At 31.0% G+C, this 19,713-nt stretch overlaps 4 protein-coding genes across 9 annotated transcripts; 3 read left to right on the plus strand and 1 right to left on the minus strand.

The window, feature by feature from the left end:
* The first annotated feature begins 55 nt into the window (after positions 1–55).
* LOC128874471 (uncharacterized) lies at positions 56–3,085 on the plus strand. Its single transcript, XM_054119299.1, has 7 exons — positions 56–1,535; positions 1,607–1,768; positions 1,839–2,000; positions 2,084–2,312; positions 2,403–2,480; positions 2,566–2,856; positions 2,943–3,085. Exons 1-7 carry the CDS (start codon positions 535–537, stop codon positions 3,060–3,062), a joined length of 2,043 nt encoding a protein of 680 aa, XP_053975274.1. The 5' UTR covers positions 56–534; the 3' UTR covers positions 3,063–3,085.
* A 233-nt stretch (positions 3,086–3,318) lies between these two features.
* On the minus strand, positions 3,319–5,005 carry LOC128874472 (mitochondrial ornithine transporter 1). Its single transcript, XM_054119300.1, has 5 exons — positions 4,674–5,005; positions 4,311–4,547; positions 4,074–4,240; positions 3,732–4,004; positions 3,319–3,506 (listed from the first exon to the last, which is right to left on the minus strand). Exons 1-5 carry the CDS (start codon positions 4,750–4,752, stop codon positions 3,324–3,326), a joined length of 939 nt encoding a protein of 312 aa, XP_053975275.1. The 5' UTR covers positions 4,753–5,005; the 3' UTR covers positions 3,319–3,323.
* Positions 5,006–5,082: 77 nt separating this feature from the next.
* LOC128874469 (histone-lysine N-methyltransferase Suv4-20) lies at positions 5,083–15,181 on the plus strand. Of its 5 annotated transcripts, none has more exons than XM_054119293.1 (10): positions 5,083–5,217; positions 5,918–6,053; positions 7,010–7,243; positions 7,316–7,481; positions 7,575–7,745; positions 7,818–7,946; positions 8,032–8,221; positions 8,299–8,707; positions 8,787–10,589; positions 10,690–15,181. In XM_054119293.1, exons 3-10 carry the CDS (start codon positions 7,029–7,031, stop codon positions 11,081–11,083), a joined length of 3,477 nt encoding a protein of 1,158 aa, XP_053975268.1. In that variant the 5' UTR covers positions 5,083–5,217; positions 5,918–6,053; positions 7,010–7,028; the 3' UTR covers positions 11,084–15,181. The 5 variants fall into 5 exon arrangements, with proteins under 5 accessions (XP_053975268.1, XP_053975267.1, XP_053975266.1 ...); XM_054119292.1 differs by lacking the exon at positions 5,083–5,217 and adding an exon at positions 5,513–5,642; XM_054119294.1 differs by lacking the exon at positions 5,083–5,217 and adding an exon at positions 5,777–5,797.
* Positions 15,182–15,870: 689 nt separating this feature from the next.
* On the plus strand, positions 15,871–19,525 carry LOC128874470 (WD repeat-containing protein CG11141). Of its 2 annotated transcripts, none has more exons than XM_054119297.1 (8): positions 15,871–16,329; positions 16,391–16,678; positions 16,749–16,909; positions 16,972–17,107; positions 17,176–17,479; positions 17,548–17,707; positions 17,797–18,653; positions 18,731–19,525. In XM_054119297.1, the coding sequence occupies exons 1-8, from the start codon at positions 16,105–16,107 to the stop codon at positions 18,787–18,789; spliced, it is 2,190 nt and encodes a 729-aa protein (XP_053975272.1). In that variant the 5' UTR covers positions 15,871–16,104; the 3' UTR covers positions 18,790–19,525. The 2 variants fall into 2 exon arrangements, with proteins under 2 accessions (XP_053975272.1, XP_053975271.1); XM_054119296.1 differs by having other exon boundaries at positions 15,877–16,329; positions 18,719–19,525.
* Positions 19,526–19,713: the final 188 nt, after the last annotated feature.

Raw genomic sequence — 19,713 nt, forward strand, 5'->3', positions numbered from 1 at the left:
TCTGGAACGACAAATGTACACAATAACATTTAGTATTCGCTTAAATATTAATAACAATCACGGTTCAGAATAAGTTTTCATTTGAAGATATTAATCGTGAGAAACTTTTCTATACTTTGATATCTATTGATTGAAACAACTAAAAATGAATCGGCTGCGAAACAGTAATAAGATCTTTAGATGTAAGAATAAATATTACATTATGAGATTATAAGAAAAAGAAATTGTCCTTTGTATAACTACGATATGCTTTACATGTGCATTCACCAGGTTCAAAAGCTTCTCTTGTTCAATGTTTTTTTTTTTTTGTCAAAAATAGTTCGAAAGAAAGTCTAATCACCCTGCTTGTTACATAACATGTGATAACATGGATGATTTATGAACAGAACAGTTTCTACCGAACATGCGTAGAAGTCAAATGCACAGATCGTTGATATAATCTGCTTATTTCTTTCGATTAAATTATAGTTCAGAATTGAAAGGATTTTCAGACGTACATTCAGGAAATCGTAGTTTTTGTGTGAATTCAAAAACATGAGTGTCATGGCAAAAACAATTACAAGTTGCAAACTTAATCTTGTTCAACCATTGATTTTAAGGTTATGTAACAAAAGGAACCGGATACCATGCATTAATATTGTGTCGAAAAGAACATTATTTATATTACAGAGATTTTCAAAACAATATAAACATTTCTTTTTATATCAAAAACAAATGCAAGCTTTCATGAGCGATATAAAACCAATTAGACTTCCATACATTGAGTCGTTACCTGAGCATGTACAAATGCATAGAATATTGGAAAATTCTATTCATTACTCGAATACTATTATGCAACCCATTAAAACCAAAATAAGTATTACCTCTGATAAAATGGAAACGATACGTAATACGGATTGGTCATTGGAATCTCCAGAAAGTTGTTACCATGCCTTAAAGAAATTAGCACATTGTTATTTAAATGGATTTCAATTTGATAATGAAACATACAATAAGATTCTGGAAGCCTGCAGAATGAAACTTTATGACTTAAATGATAGTCAAATACAGAATATAATGCAATATTTGATTGTATTAAATAATGTGCTTAAACCTTTACGTAGTTATTCAAAGTTTATAACTGCAATAAATAAACAATGTTTGAAACGATTCTTTAGCTCAGATATTAGGGAAATGTTATTCGTGATCAGTGGATTTTATCGCATTGAAGAATATGCATCTGCCTACATGTGGCGTGCACTCAGAAAATTAAGTTCGAAGTGTTCTAGACTTACAGCAAAAAACTTGATTCAATTTTTACTGTATATAAGCGTATCCAATGTTCCTGATATAAATATGTTTGACATTGAATGTTGCTTAGATGAATGTATAAATGACCTTACTGGGAATGAAATAGGCATAGCTGCAAGAGGCTTTTTTATGAATGAAACAAAAATTCATCTTGTATCATTAATTAAAAAGATAATAACAGTAGCTGGAAATAAAATTCAAATTATGGATAATGTCTGCGTGGGAGCAGTTATGAAACTAATACGGTCAGAAAACAACATATAGTAAATAATTATTTGTCAGATCAATACATTTAAAATACATATTATGTTCGTAGGTATAGCGATAGTTCTGAATCTAGACTAGCAGTTCGTGATATGCTGATATTATTGCGTCCTGAAATAAAGAGATTACCATTAATATCTTTAACACATATTTCACATGTAGCTGGAGGTTTACGTGTGTATGATAAAATTTTGTTAGATGATATTGCTAAGAGGTAGGTTACATAAAAGAATATTAATACTCATATTTGTATGCAAGAAAATTAATGTTTAAATTTAATTTAGAGTGGAAAATGAATTTGCATCTGCAAGATTAAAAGATATTGAAAGAATTATTTATGCTCTGTGTACAGTCACTCCTGGTACACAGTACCAAGATACATGTTATAAAATTGTGGATAAATTATTATTAAGTTATAAAACTGTTAGAGCAAACGAAATTAGTTAGTAAGTATTTCTTTGTTATATCAAAATAATATTCTAATAGTATATATAATAATAATCTATAATAATATATATTATATATTCAGTTTTCCAAAATCATTACTACGTATTTTACAATTTTTATCATATAAAAATATATATCCAGAACAATTATTTGCTGAGGCAATGGATCCTAAATTTGTACAAGCAACACATAGGAACAATATAAAATATTTGAGTGATGAATTATTGAGATTGCATTGTTCTATAATAATTGAAAGGCCTAATTATACAGGTCCGCTTCTGAATCATGAGGAATATACGTGTTTAGTAAAGGTATGATGTGATATGGAAAATTAATCATCTATATTTAGTGTTCAGTAATTAAATATTATGAAATAAAAAAAATCATTATTATTGTTCCAGAAACATTGTCACAGAATTGATGTGGCTAACAGACATAATATTGTAAAAGTACATAATGAACTTATATACTTGCTCAAGGTATTTTTACAAAAACACACAAATTATTAATTTGGTAAATGATAAAGCAAATACAAATTTTAATGCATTAAATTCATTTTAACAGGAGAAACTGGGATTAAATACATGTGTTGATTTTGTTTTACCTCACTTTCCGTTTAGTTATATTGTTCTTGGTTTTGATGAACATAACAATTCTGTTGATGTTGAACCTATTTTATCAACAATGAAACGTGGTACAATTAAACGTGTAGATACTGATGATTTAAAGAAACTACAATGGAAAATATTAATGCTATTAACTAAAAGAAATAAAGTAATTGGTTACGATGGTTATACTAGTCTTGTATACACAGTCTTAAGGCAACTAAAGGCTATTGGATATACACCACGTCTAGTAATTTCTCAAATTGTTTCTCGTAATAAATAATACATTGATGTAGAAATTGTATACATACATTAACTTTATTGGTATTTTTACAGGTTAACTGTTTCGAGTGGGAAGAATTTACTACAGATGATGCAAGGTGTAAATATTTACACCAATTAATTTTCGACAAAAATGATTCTGATTGTATGGAAAAACAGAGTTTGCTAGGATAGAATCATCGATAACATGTACATTTTTTAAATTTATATTCATTCATCTCAATTTTCTTCATGTAAACTTTGATAGGTAAGTTAATAGGTATATACTATTGCATACTGAACGTATTTATTATACTTTGTTGTATTGTTTACAACAATGTGAAGATATATGTTTATATAATGAGTATGAATTTATGTACATATATGTAAGTATAATTATTAAGTAAACATTTTTACATTTCATATAATACACATTAATAAATATGATTTCCTCTATCAATATGTATCAAAATAAGTATGCATAAATTTCTTAGAGTATTCATAAGTCACAAATAATGTTGCTGTTGCTGGTATTGTTCTGATTAATGTTGGTTTTAAACCATTGTACAAAGAACCAACACCTTCATTCCTGATGATGTCTTTCATAACTACTAGTGCTGGTGCTTTTATATTTTTTACCTTCAAACATAATTAAAATTTAAATATAAGACTGTTTGAATCGGCGATCCTAACTTAAATTTTATTTGTTGCAATTTACATAGATGTATGATTATATTCACACTTATATGTAAGCGTACATCTAGTACACTTGTGCAAATAGAATTTAAACACAATGAAAATATATGTATGTGTACTTGCATGCATGTACGTATTGTGAATATTTTAATAGACAACAGAACTAACCTGTATTCTACTTTTAATTACATCCGCTGGAAATATTACGAGCCATAAAACAGTACCACCCACAGCACCAGCTATCATTGTTTTTTGCCATCCAATATCGTTTCTACTTTGATTTGGTTTCGCCAAAAGTTCTCTCGTGATTTCATAACCTCCAAAAAAAAAGAAATATCCAGGCATTTCCCGTGCTATGGTCGATGACAAACCACTAAACATGCCTCTTATTCCTTGTTCTTTAATAATTTGTTTTGTCAGTGTCCATGGCCCAATTTGTTTCTAAGAAATAACCTCTTCAATTGCTATGTATACTTTTTTTGCATTATTTTTATTTTTTATTCTAATTACCCTAACTGCAGTCAATGGCATTGCCATCTCACTTTGAACTTCTCTCATTGCTTGTAATTTGCATTTTATAAGCTCCGTTGGGCACAATGTTAATGAAGAAAAAAAGGCAGCAAAAAATCCAGCCCAAGCATTCTGAAGGGAAGTTAAATCCTCAACCTTTTTGACACCTACATAATAATATTCTCTTTCGAATAAAAGACTTAAGTTTAGACTAAAATCTTAAAACAGATATACTACCTAACAAGTTAGATATAACTTTTTGACATCCTCCGTATGCTGCAAAGAGTACTGAATTTTCAGCAACATTAGCAACCAAGGCAGGGACAGTTCCTGCATATAAACCACGTGTTACTCCATCCATTTTAAATGTTTGCATAAAACAATTTACCATTCCCTTGTACATGGAAGGAAATGTTTGCATTTTTACCTTAACAGTATCTAATGGTTGTCCAACATACACAAGTGCTGTTCCACCTTAAAACAAATATAGAAAATAGAATTACAAACAAAAAATTAAACATAAAAATTCAAAGGCAATGTGTTATTTATTTCTTGCAATCTTTTTACTATATAATCTCTTCTAAAATTATTTTAAATTACCAAGTGATCCAGCAACAAAATCAATTAAACCTGCCCTTAGATTGTTTAAACGCTGATTTTCTGTGTATTCGAATGTCATTGTTATGTTTTTAAATTAATAAACGATTCTTAATTCCTCAACGAAGTAATAGGTTAGCATGTGATTCTACTTCAAGTGTTTGCTATCAACTGGTTCTTGGTTGATAAGAAAAAAGAAGACAATTCATTTATTGATTATAAATCACTAATACTCTGTCCATACTAATTCTATGTATTTCGGTTTTGTCAGGTTTTGTAAGCATTTATTTACACATGAATGGTAGTGGGAGTAACTGCACATTTGGATATACATATTTCGTACACATGCGCAAGCGCATACATGTGTGCATGTAATTGATAAAGAGACAAATTATTCATTGATCGGTAACAGTGAATACATAGCAACGAATCTATATAAACATATATATTCTATACACATGTATTTACTAAAGTGCAAAATTGATTTCTGAACGATAAATTCAATATCTTATTCGAAACTAATATACAATTACAATTTTTATATTGTGTGAGTATATTCTACAATGTTATATTTTAAGGATCAATTTTCGAGAAATTGTTTAACCTAAAATTTAACTTGAGAATGTAAATAGATTTATTCAAATATTCAATAATAATTACAATCTGAAGGAAAATATAGACAATATATATACGAGACAATCATTGACATAAACGATATAAAATCGTGAGACAATCATTTTGACATAATTGCTATTTTACGTGTGAAAACTGAAAACGCTGGAGTAAATATCATATGGTTGCCATAGAAACGCAGTGCTACATCTTTAAAATCCGATGTTACTAAATTAATATCTCTATAACTTCAGATCGATTATTATAAAAAATTTGGAATGGTGTGGCTTTGTCACAATGTATATCGTGTCGAATAAGCAATTAACATTCGGAGAGCAGATGTTGTGTATTTCTCGATAGGTAACTTGCAAATCTACAGAGTAAACTTGAAATTTCGTTAGACTCGCAGAAATTCGGGCAGCTTAGTAAATCAGGAAAGTTACTAGATCAAGGTGTCGAGACATATATCTATGACGTATACGACATTCTGTAGTTCCAAAACATGGATTTTCTCGGTTACGTTCGTAATTAAATGATTATTGTTTTTTAGCTTGTTTTGACAAACGAAGCATTGAGTTTTATCCGTGTGTTAAGAGAATCGTGGCGATTCTGTACAATGAACGTTTTCTTTGCAGTACGAAAATAGGGAATGTGTGTATGCCTATAGTAGATCTGCCATGATAGATCCGAACGCGTCTTCGTCTTATTCCAAAAAAGTCAGAGATTGCTAGCAAAATGCGTGATTTGTATTGTCAGGAGAGCTTCTTTAAGGTAAGTATACTGTTCGGGAAAGAATTGAACTGTTAGATTGTTTCTGTATTCATTAAGAAGAAGGTAAATTCGTTCAGTAAATTGGAGCGCAGCGTGCCTCTAGGAGCGCTCTGGCTCGTCTGCGCCATTAGTGTTCAGAGCATGATCTCCAGATATTCCTAATATATTATCAAAATAGCATATAACTTTAATAAACCATGTTCTCAGCTTGTTATTCGTTACATTTGTGAATCACGTAGGATGTTTCTGACACACCAAGTACTCTATCGATACGATTGATACGTCGGTACCTCGAAATTGTTAGTATCGTATTCTATGCAAAGGAACACAATTTTTTAATTATTTTTCTCTGTTTTACACAGTATTTGATACGTTTATCATTTATATACTTTCGATTACATTCTAGCCAACATTCACGTGATATTTACAATCATTTTTCCGTTTTAGTTTCCTTGGTGTAGTCTGTTGAGCTGAACTTTTCATGATTTATCATATCTACACTTGCTTTTTGTTTAAAGTTTACACTTCAACCAGCACTAATAATTATGAATAAAAATTCGTAAAGTATGAAACATTTGTTGCACTTATGTTATATATGTATTGCTGTGAATACTGGTTATTTAAATAATATTACTTAGTCAATTTGATAGACCTTTACTTCAATGATAGGTTGACATTTTATCTGTCATTTGGGGAGGTATCATCTGAAACAGCACAAAGTGATTTCATAGTTCTACTTCTGTTAAAAAAATGAATGTTGCATTGATTTAAAATCATAACAAAGAATCATACATGAAAGAATCATTTTCTCTGCGATCTGCATACCTAACATTATATCCATGTACTTAAATAGAAATACAGATATGTGAATATTGTTTTAGAAAATTGAATATAGTTTTTATTATTACAATCCTTTGAACCAGTTTTCAATGAATTTTTTTACCCTTATTTTCCAGTAACAGTACGAATTGCAGAATGGTGGTGGATTGCTTATCCATTCAAGGCTCAGCAGCTATAGTTCGGAAGCAGGAGCGTAGATTAGGTGGGTCAGTGGGTGCAAAAATGCAACCTAACAATGTTGGCGGTGGCGGTGGCATGACACCCAAAGAACTATCTGACAACGATGACCTAGCTACTTCTCTTGTGCTAGATCCTTACTTGGGGTTTACCACCCATAAAATGAACATCAGGTAAATATTTTGAAATTACTTTTCATAGTACAAAGTGGCATTGAAATATGAACATTTTATTTATTTTTAAAGGTATAGGCCATTGAAAGCAAATAAAGATGAACTTCGTAAAATTATTTGTGAATTTATTCAAACCCAAAATTATGAAAAAACGTACAAAAAATTAATGGGTGGGGACTGGGGTGCACGACTTCCACACACAAAATCGAAACAACAGCAGATAAATTTGGAGAAACATGTGAGTTATATATTTAAAGAATTTTTAAGATAAAATATTTTATATACTTCTATCTATTTAAATTACTTTTTGTAAATTTGGTTGTTTGCATAGATTTACCGATATTTAAGAGTTTTTGACAAGGACTCTGGATTTGCAATAGAACCTTGCTATAGATATACTTTAGAAGGTCAAAAGGGTGCAAAAATTTGTGCTACTCGTAAATGGTTGAAACATGAGAAAATATCTTGTCTTGTTGGGTGTATTGCTGAACTTAGTGAAAAGGTTTGTTTACTGCAAAGTACAGAATAATGATAGGATACAAGAGTGTTTTATATTTACAAAATTATATTTCAGGAGGAAGCAGCATTATTGCATCCTGGAAAAAATGATTTCTCTGTAATGTTTAGCTGTCGAAAAAATTGTGCACAGCTATGGTTAGGTCCAGCAGCATACATTAATCACGATTGCAGAGCTAACTGCAAGGTAAATAGTTGTGTCCAGCTTATTTCTATTTTACATTATGTACATATACTCGTAACTTATTCTACTTAATTCATATAAAATACAGTTCGTAGCAACGGGACGAGATACAGCTTGCGTTAAGGTTCTTCGTGACATTGAAGTGGGAGAAGAAATTACATGCTTCTATGGAGAGGATTTCTTTGGGGATGGTAATTGTTATTGTGAATGTGAAACTTGTGAGAGGAGAGGAACTGGAGCTTTTGCAAATCAAAAGCCTGGAGAAGAACTTTCCTCTGGTACTTTAAAAAAACTATTATCTTGAATTACTAGGACTGTATATATACATTTATTTTTTAATTAAAACTTATTATAGGATATCGTTTAAGAGAAACAGACAATCGTATCAATCGCACGAAGCATAGGCAACAACCGATATGTCGCAATAAACAGCAAACCGATACTGCACTCACAGAACGAAATGCAGTGCTTAGTAATGCCGCAATAGCGCCACAGAGTCTTAGCATGAAGGAATTACGAAGAAAAGGATTAACAAAATATGATGCAGAATTGTTAATTGCACAGGGATGTCGATTCTCTGATATTACTCAGCAGCAGCCTATAATAAACAATGGTGAAAACGTGTTACAATCATCTCGACCTCATCCTTCCGCCATTTCTAATTCTGTGACAAGAAATTTACGAAATAAACAGCTAAATAAATTTGACAATAACAATGGTCATCAAAATAATGTCAAAAGTAATCAAACTCTTAGAGCATCCAGGTAAGTTTGTATCTTTATAGTATGGTAGATATGTATGTATAAAGTGAAAAGAGCATTACACTATTTATTTTATACGTAGGCTTCATAAAAGGACAGAAACCAAAAAGAGTAGAGTTTCTGAAAAAACTAGATCTCCTTGTTTAAATGGTTCCATAGTAAAAAATATTGAAGTAGAAGATATAAGTCATCGTAAAGAAGATTCTGACAGAGTGGAAGTAAATGGAGAAGAAATGTATTCAAGGCTACATAAGCCTCTTGAGAGTACCTTGGACGAAAAGATTCACAATGTTCCCCATGTTCAAGCCTCTCCTCGCGATACACCGGAACAATCAACTTGTTCGAATTTTCAAAGAGAGTGTTCACCTACATTTGTCAAAGATAGCAGAGAATTGGATAACAAATTGACGAACGAAAAAGAAGTAACCGATATTACTATAGAATCGAACTCTAATTCGGTAGATAATGTTAATGCTTCCGATTCTATACAAAATCATTATAGTACAAATACCTGTGATTCAGTTCAGATAAGTTCTATACCTGAAACTCGTTTAAATCATTTTTGCGAGGTTAGCAACAAAGAATTAATTTCGCAAGAAAACTGTCAACCAAGAAGTTATCGTTACAGTTTATCCTCAATGACAAATTCTGAAGACATAAAGAATGTTTCTACACTAGCAATTGAGTCGGGAAAATGTGTTAAAAAACTTCTAGATTTCGAAAAGCAAGATTGGAACAAAAAGGAAGAAAATAATTCCGAGAGTACGCACGAGGAACATTTTTGCGAAACTAAAGAACAGAAGTCTCCAATTCATGTTAAGTCGCCCAAAAATTTAAAATTTACCGAAACTGACACAATTATCTCTACATCACTCAATGGACAGAAATCTGATAAGGAATGCAAAAGACATAACCTCGATAATTCGACATTGGTCAAGTATTCGGTAGAAAATGGAACAGACCAATTGGATACGTCTTTCTCGGATACCGTAAAATCATCGAATAAGAATGAATTTAACGACATAAGTTTTACTAAAGAAAATTTCAATGTAGAAAATAACGAAGAGAACGATTTTGGATGTCGTAATACAGTACTAGCTCATCAAAATGATTTAATAATTAAAAACAATGTATACATAGTAAATGTCGCGAATTCTTCTGAAATGAAATTTGGCAAACCCGATATAATCGAAACTTTAACAACGGATATAGATTCTCGAATGCGTCCATGTAAAGAAAGTAATACAAATTTCAGTATAATGGCACCTAATATTTACAGTGACACTACCACTCATAACAATTTTGAAGGTAGTCGCAATTTTATTTTGAAACAACCCGTGCAAATGGACGAAATGCCGAACACGATGTTAAGATCTCACAAAAGTAGGAAAAAGCTTTTAAGTGATAAAAAGTCCATAAATTCTGGTTCGAAAGAAAAATTAGGAATCGCCATAGAACAGAAAACGTCTGACAATATAATTAGATCTATCTCGAAAACTCGTAAAGTTGGAAAAACAAAAAGCAGATTAACAAGAAATCAAAAAAGGGATCGGCAAAAAATAGCAACCGCCGAAATCGGCGTAGCTGACGATGATTCGGGTATTCAAGGTGATATCTATGAATTTAGTGAAAAAGAAAGCAATTTGGAGGATATTAGAATACCGTCAATAATGCGACGAGGTAAACAAGAAACTCGCCACACATCCGTACTTGCATCTCATTTACAAGAAATGCAATACAATGACGAATGCAATAAAACCGAGCCTCCAGTATTAATTCCGCAAGAACCATGGCCACCTGCTAGTTGTAATCAAAATCAGTCAGCAGATTCAGATGGCAGTAGCCAATCAAGAGAAAATTCTGTTGATAGCGAAAGTCGGAAGAGGTAAGTATTTGTAAGTCATAGGTGTGTTTCTAATTTAACGAATTTAACCTATACATCACAGAATATGTATAAACGAATATTAATATCAATTCCATTACAGATTATCAACTTATAATAACGACAGTGTGCAAAAGTCAACGACTCTCTCAGAGTGTCAATGGCAAACGAATAATTCAAATTGTCAAGTTTGTCCAACTACTCCAGAAAGAACCGGCAGATTAAAACTTACACTGCGCATGAAACGTTCACCAGTTTTAGAAGATATCGTGGAATCAGGCACAAGTCTTAGTGAAGATAGTTACGAACCTGAATACGAAGTATTACGTGTAGAAGGCGTCGAAAGAAGTAGACGTAAAAAAAAACATAAAACTCGGGATCGCGAAAGACGGCACAAAAAGCGCGATTTAAACCTTGACCCTCCTCCGCCACCGATGAAAAGGTTGCGTTTGATTTTTGGCAATGAAACACATACCATTGATTTTCCGCATTCTTAACAGCTATAAATAATAATTCATGGTTTTATTCAGAACAAAATTGTAAACACAATGTAGGTGTGTGAAAACAGGCCTCCTTGTCCTGTAATATTATTGACTTTTTAGAGGTCTCACAAAAGGTAGGAAAAGACTTTTAAGTGATAAATGTCGTCAAAAGATTCAGTATAGGGTTTCGAGGATAAAATTAGCATCTTTTATTCTTGCGTTACTCTTTACTGTTTACAATTTTTCCTTGCCTCTTATTCTTCTAACAACGAATGGTTAAAGGCCTAGTAAAGTTTTTCTCAAAGGAAAAAAAAAGCAAAAAAATATTCGTTAATTTATTTGCTATTCAGTGAATACTTATCTAACAATGTTGTATAGTTCTATCCGAAATAGTTTACACATAATTATTTTAGTACATCACTCGTTCATAATAAAAACTAGCATCGTATTTTATCTTCATGATAATTCACTTCTTCATTAATATTTGTGTGTACATAATTTTGATAGAAGAGACTGGCTTCATAACCTATGGTCTTTCAAAACCGTTTTATTTTTACCATTAATAAATTTATTTCACTAAACAATTTTTTACTAATAAAGTATTTATATCATACGCAAAATTTACATATAATAAGGGTAATGAACAAATTCAGACGTTGATGATGAATCCTTCCTACAGTTACAAATCGGGAAGGGAAATATTGAGTTGAGCTATTTCTAAGAACTATTTCCGTAGATAAAGAGGACAAAGGAGGAAGATCCATACTCTTATACTATGTATAATAATAGTAATTATTATGATAATTAAATGATAATGATAATAATTAAATAATTAAATTAGTTAAATACTAGGTAGCACATATTAATTGCTGTTCTCGGAATGCGTGATCGATATCATGAAAACATTGTAAATACTGCTTATATATATATGTGAATACATACATATATATGCTTGTACGTGTATGTGTATACATATGCATGTATACAAGCAATTTTATTTCATCCACGATCCATGCATATGTATGTACTTATACGTGAAATTCATTACTATATTCTGCATTTCGATGTATTACGATACCTTGACACCAGATGAACAAGTACTCACGTTACACATAAATATCGTATATCGAATACAACGGTTGCAAATATAGTGAGGGAATAATCTTTACTTAGCGTGTCAAGTTAAAGGGGATTAGTTACAATAATAATAAGAAGTGTAAGCAAGTAATTATCTCTTTAACGTGGTTTCTCATGTTGAATACGAGGAACGGAACTTTACCGTTAACAGTTTTTTTATGTCTAGAGATGTCGTTTCAGTTATGAAACAAATTAAATCGTTGAGGCTTAAAGCTAAGTTGGAGAAGTTGTGCGATTTTACAAGTATTCAGATCTGAGAAGTTCAGTAGGACAATTTTATATTCACTAGTTTGTTTCGTTCACTTTTTCAAAATAGTTATCATCCGTGCTGTACTTCTAAACTTTCACACTTTCCCAACAAAGTATCATAATTATCAGTTTTGCAAATCTTACGCGTTTAATGTGAATTTTTACTCTGCCAATATTGTAACAAGAAAACCATTATTTATTTTGCACGATCAATTGGATTTACATACTGAAACCATGAGAAAAACAATACATACCAGGACAACTATTAAGTTGTAATAGTCACTCAAATTATTCATATTTCTAGCAACATTTTCTATATACAATATACAATGGGATAACTTTCAGGAAACATATATTTAATGACATTTTCAATCCCCATTTTAATTTGTCGCCTTTTGAAGTGCATTTCAGCTTTGTATGTAGATCGAGACTCGCCATTAAGTAAATATGTAAAACATTCGAAGAACATTATATAACTCAAGATTATACGAGTTGCCAAAGTCAGTTCTATTGACATATTAAAAACGTTTTTGATATTTTTGTTTGTCAGTAGTATAAAGCTGAAAAATACTTTAAAACATGGTGACTAGTCGAGAGTAAAACAATGTTCCGGTGAAGTAAGCAGTCGAAAGTTTATTTTCTCATTCGTTCGTATAGTATAACGTTTCCTTCATGTATATCTATTGTTAAATTTTCATCTAGCAAAATACGGTCATGGCCGTCGAAACGTGTCGCGGACAAATTGCTGTACATTTGTATTAAATATATGTATATCTTTCTCTCTCTTTTTCGTCCTGTGTTTATCAATAAGATGTACGCGTAACACGAAAAAGGATCACGGCTTTCGAAAGATTGATCAAGAGGGATATAGCAGGTGAAGAAATCAGTATTAGATCAATTAACGCTACGTTTTAAGGGAGACCAGCCATGTTCATAAACGAGGTTTCAAAAATGACTATCGAATTAATTAACGACGATTATTCCTACATTGCGCAATAGAGCATTTAAAATAACGTTAAGAGCGTTCTGTAATTTAACTTAATCATTATATGAAATAGGATGTAATTTTTTCTTGATAGTATGTCCGTTAATCGATCTATAAACATTCTATAAGATTTGTGATAAAACTATTGTATTATTCTCTATTAACTATTCTTATTCTAACGTAGAGCCATCATAGTCACCACTTTTTTCTCTAAGATTTTAGCGAGTTGTCAAACACCAATCGCATTGACCGAATTATTAAAACCTACACGTACTTTTAGATATGTTAAATAGCAAGATCTGTCTACGGTAAAAGAAAAGTGCAAATAACCGTTTTTTAGAATTCCGCTCCATCAGACATTAAAATTGGATTATACTCGTCTTCTAGAACGAAACCAAAAATTCGGATCGTTTTCGATCCGAGTATTTCATCGTTGCGTGTTTAATGAAATTGTAGTGAATAATTTCGATGTAGTAATGTGTAATTTTTGCTAGGAAAAATCAATGGAATATCAACTCGCCGCGAGCTGCGACAAAATGTTCTCGCCAAAACTTTAGCGATGATTATTTAAATGCATATATTTTTTGGACGGGTGGTTGGGGCGAGGATTAGATGAATTGTATCGATAAGGGAACTGACGAACGATTGCGACTCGTTAAAATTAATTTGAGTGCCCTTCAATGTTGAGACTAGCGCACTTTCAAATGTATTTAACGAGAAAAAAATGCAAAAGATTTCGAACGATTATAAATCGAAATGCGTTTACAACTCAAACAAGTTTTTTGTGTTTTCATATGTATATGTACATAATGCATGGCATGTGTGATGTATCCACGCAAATTGTATCCTAACTAGTGCGAGCGCGCAAATACACACACACAGCCATGGCTTAAGAGTGAAGTTTTTTAGTTTTGTTCAGCTTGAAGGTACTCTTTGCTTTCCGTTATCGGGCAGCTTTCCTCTCACTGCCATTATAAAATTGTTAATTCTCTCATTAAATTTAATGCTCGTCGTTCTTAAATTAATAAATACAAAGTTCATGAATACAAAGTGCAATGTTACAATAGCTATCATAAGTGAAACTTGAGTACATGACGAATACTAATTTTAATTGAAAATTAAGTCTCGAGACTTAGTTTTGATAATTTATAGAACTTACAGTTTTGAACGTATGCTGTAACCGTGTTATCATTATTATAATTGTACTATCTTTGTTGATCGAAAAAAACAAAAGTGTATATTATCATTATTATTTTCTACGAATTAAGGTATAATAATAAATGAATTGCATAACCCAATGTATGTATTTATTGCTTGTCACTCGGTACAATGGACGGCAATATATTACAATTTTATCATAACGTAATTACGTAGATGTACGTAAATATATTCGTGTCAAATTACACAAGTTCATGTATATACACGAAATTTTGCGTGATGCAAAATGTAAGGCGATAAAATACTGTACTGCTATGTGAATTAAATATTGAGCGCAATGCGTATGTATATAGTTTTTGTTTATGGATAGTATATATCTATTTGTAATATTTATTTTGTTATTTGTTGCGAAACGAATATTGAGTTATATGAGAAACTTAACATTTGTATAGAGGTACATGATTCATGTTTAATTATTTATATAATTACGAAGAATTCATGCATATCAAATCATATGATCTTAAATTTGCTTCCAGTTAAATGGTATCATCATAGAGGATGTTCTATTTGTTATACGATCTTTGTACACCTAATATTTACTTCCTCAATCCTGTTCCTTTTTAGTTATTTAATTTGGTGATTTAATTTTATATTCATTCGAGAACAAGAAATGTTGTAGCCATCTAGTGGTTACACTCCAGACTAAAATTTTCCCCTCGATATATGCAATCCGCTGTACTTATTGTCAAACAATTACCTGTTACCCTTATCGGTTTCAAATACAAATGATATCAAAGATTTAAAGTCCTCTCACGAATTATAATTATAAATTATTTCTATTAACGCTATACTATTACTTACATCGATTTACAGTAATATTGTACAATAATATTCTTCATTTATTCTAGAAAATACAAACTTGCTCACGAAAGTTTTTTCGCTAAAACTATCCAATTAGCTTTATCTCAAGCTCTATCTTGAAATCTATAAAAGTTAATCGAATGAATTGCATTACATGATTAGTATATTATTTATAAAATTCCAAGAGTCTGTACTACGAACTAAAGTTGTGATATTTTTAATTTCGAAAACTGTGAATTCAAAATGACGTGTGTTTAGTGTCATATTGTATTTAAATTAAATAAAACTCCGTTATATATGTAAATTAATTATATAACATTGTAAAAAAAGCTAGTTCTATCTGTTCTATATACGGTATGGTTTATGGTAACTAAAGGCGTGTATATACTTATATATACTTTAATGTCTAACAACGATTCTGTGCTTATCAAGTGACACTAGTGATACTATTATAATGTTTAGGAAGTGATTATTATTTCGTACATTGTGGTGAGAAAAATGTAATTCAATAATACTGTAACAGATTTTATGAACTCCATTATCAGTAAGAAGATACATTACAAGAAAATATGTATACGCTACATTAAAATATGTAGTAATTATATTATAAATAGTTATTTTATGCGTGTCACTGATAGTATTTACAATGACAACACCTATGTGTGAGGATGGTGGTCCATTAAGAGAATGGGCCCCTCTAGCTACGCTTCTTCAACAGATACCTGCTAAAATTCAAAATGGATTATTTACACATGATATTAACTTTACCTGTATCGATGCAGTGCCTGAATTTATAGCTATTGGAACTAATCACGGATTAGTGTATTGGTTTAACAGAGAGAAGCAAGACCTACAAAGACTTCGATGCGAGGTAATATTTAAAATAAATTTAAATATTCATTCCAATATTCATAGAATGTTCATTTTTTCAGAATGTAAACTCAAAGATCACATGCATTCAAGTAATATCAACTGTAGATTATATGGTAGCCACTGGTAATGAGCACGGTGTTGTAACTGTATTTCAAATACCGAAAAATCCACCAGACTCTTTACCAGATAGTCTAAAGCCAAAGAAAAAGAAGCAGGTAGAACGATACAGTATTAGTGGTCTGCATAGTAGTGCTGTAACAACAGTTGAATGGTCCAAGAATGGAATGAAATTATTTAGTGGCGATCAAGATGGTTTAGTTGTATTGACTGAAATTGATTTTTACATGGTATGTAGCAAAAGATAAGCGTTATAGAGTATCAGTTTTTATAATATATTTTTATTATAAACTTTAATAGCACCTGTCAAAATCATCAGAATTACTAAATGAAAAGTATGCAGTAGTACAGTTGAGTTATCAACAAGGTTTATTATTGGTATCAACAACATTACGTACAATATTAGTGAACAGAAATGAAAATGGAAGAGTAACACAAGTTGGTCAGAAAGAACGTAAAACGTATGTATTAAGCTTATAGTACGTTATACAAAGAAAGATTGTATAATAGTTAAATATTTCAGATTAGGAAAGCTAGGAGCAATATTTGGTTGTCGGCAAAACTATGGTCAAGAATCAGTAATTTATGCCAGCAGGCCTGGATTACGTTTGTGGCAAGCTGACAAAACTGGAACTGTATTGAAAACACTTATTTTTAAGGTTTGTACAATGATATTATTGCTGTAAAATTGTTTCTATCAATTTCTGTAATGAAATGTATTTTTAAGGATGCTATTCGAACTGGTCATACAGAAGTAGAACTCCTAAATCCAGCTCCAGAGAGTTCCAAAAAGAATCGCGGAGAACCAACATTTGGTGTTATTTTACCTTTTTGTGACGATTTATTGATCACATATAGCGATGATATTATATATGTAGTGAATCCACAAACTATCGCTATAACTTCCATAGTAACAGACTTGCGTCGCGTTACCGATGTTGCTTGTACTAAAGATGAAATATTTGTTTTGGAAGGAGAAAGGAACGTTATACGTATTGCACATTATCCTGAAACTAATATGTTCTTGTCCGGTAAATATTATATTTTAGTACTTTCTCTAATCTTCTATTCGATCTTTAACGATTAATTAAATTTTCAGAAGCAACAAATACACTGGATCCTCTGTCATCATTTGCAGAAATCAGTAAACCTGTTACAAATGGTATATTAGAATTAACTACTAAACTAAAAGAAAGTGCAATAGTGCCAGCTATTCCATTCCATAAAATTAATCCAACTAACATCATTCAATCTGTAGGGTAAGATGTAACATGAAAAGTTTCATTTACTTATTGTTAGTATACGTTACATGCAAAATACATATTCAAAATAAAATACTGCTTTCTAGCATTCTACCAATTCTTACTGCTGATGCTGATGCAACTTCAATTGTTCATGCTGAAGAAGCTGTAGAAGTATCACCTGTAATACCAATAAATTTGAATACGTCGCTAACAGCGATAGACGGTAGTAGCGTGACCGATCATAATGAAGCTTCTAGAAAAAAATGTATGGAACAGAACGATAAGCTCAATGATAGAAGACAGATATTTCAAAAAATTAGTCAACAAGAATTCGAAGATGTTGTTTTCACCCCAAAAAGAAAAGTAAAAAAATCACGTAATACAGTAACAAATGGGAATGGAAACTGTTCGTCCGATGTCGATGACCCAACCGTCTCAAATAAGGATAAGATAAACGCTAATGATCCCAAAACGACGCATTCTTCCTTATTAACATTGAGCATGGATGATGAGTTTGTGTTGAAGACTGAAAGAAATTTGGAATCAATTCAACGTGATGTAGAAAGTAAAGAAAAACTTTTAGCTGATGTTTTAGATTTCGATTTGTCAAAGTATATGACAAGCAGCCAAACTACTACTACTAATTCAAATATATCTCAGTATATTGACACGACTACGTATATTAATTGTAAAATAGATTCCAATGATTCTTTAACAGTAGACACAATTAATCAGCAAGGTGAATATAATGACCATAGCGATCATACGGAAACTGAGTCTGGAGATGAGGATGTTAGTTACCGAACAGAGTTAAAAAAGTTAGAAGATTTAGGTGAGTGCAGGAAGAAGCTTTTCGAAGATAAACTAAGTGATTCTTTATTGCATAGTAATTACGTTGATACAAGAAATAAGCCAAACATAGCGGATAAAGACAGGCATGAGTTAGAAGTTCAATTCCACAGTAAGTATAATTAAATCATAATTATTTATTTATTATACGCGTTGAAAACATTCCGACGTTTCCAGTTTTATCTGCAGAGTCTATGACATCAACTGTGCCTGAAGAAGAAGATTGGGTTTTAGTAAATATCGTTTGATACGATGAAAGACAAATGATTTCGCGGACGAATTGTCTTAGTTTAATTCATATTTTATAAATATTAAATTCGGTGAAAATGTACTTTTATTTTGTTTTTGCACATCTACTTACCGAGTGAAGTTTATTAACCGACTTCTAAAAGGAGGAGGTTACTCAATTCGACATGTACATTTTTTTTTTACAATTAAAATATAAGCTTTTATGTGTACAGTTTTAGACGGAAAATTCAAATTGTTGTTTTAATAACATGCATTCGTCTCGTTTTAGTGCAATTCGTATTATATCGATCGTAAGTGATAAAAAGTTATAAAATGTCCAGTGAGCACTAATAGTTAGAATGAACATGCATATTTGTTCGTAACTGTTAAGTATTATAAAGTTACTTTTAATTTAAATCGTATACAATATCACTATCATCATTTAATTGAAATCTACTTCTGATTTTAATGCTTACCCGTATTTATATTTTAAATGTATTTGTAGATAGCATAATTGTGATAAATTCTTAAAAATTCAAATCTTTTTAAGATTTATTATTATAATGGACGACACGATTGTTGTTATACATTGTAAATTAGTATGTATACTGTTTTTATAAAACCATTATCACTTAGAGCATTCCAGAGAAAAATACTATTAACAGAAATTCTCGCAAAGGTATATTTAATTTACCAATGTAACAGTATGCTGAAATACAAAAATTTGTAAACGTCGCAAACTACAAATAAAAATATGTTTTCTGACATTTCAACTTGTATTGGCGCTAAGGTAAACAGAATTATTTTACTATTATGTAAAAATATATTTATGTACATTTCTGAAATTTTATCTACAATTAAACTACATGTATTTATATATAGTATGTTTATCATCATACTCAGCATGAATTAAATAAATGTTATACAAAAAAAGGTGTTTTGTA

The sequence above is a fragment of the Hylaeus volcanicus genome, chromosome 3 (assembly GCF_026283585.1).
Source record: "Hylaeus volcanicus isolate JK05 chromosome 3, UHH_iyHylVolc1.0_haploid, whole genome shotgun sequence".
In the NCBI taxonomy this organism is placed as follows: domain Eukaryota; kingdom Metazoa; phylum Arthropoda; class Insecta; order Hymenoptera; family Colletidae; genus Hylaeus; species Hylaeus volcanicus.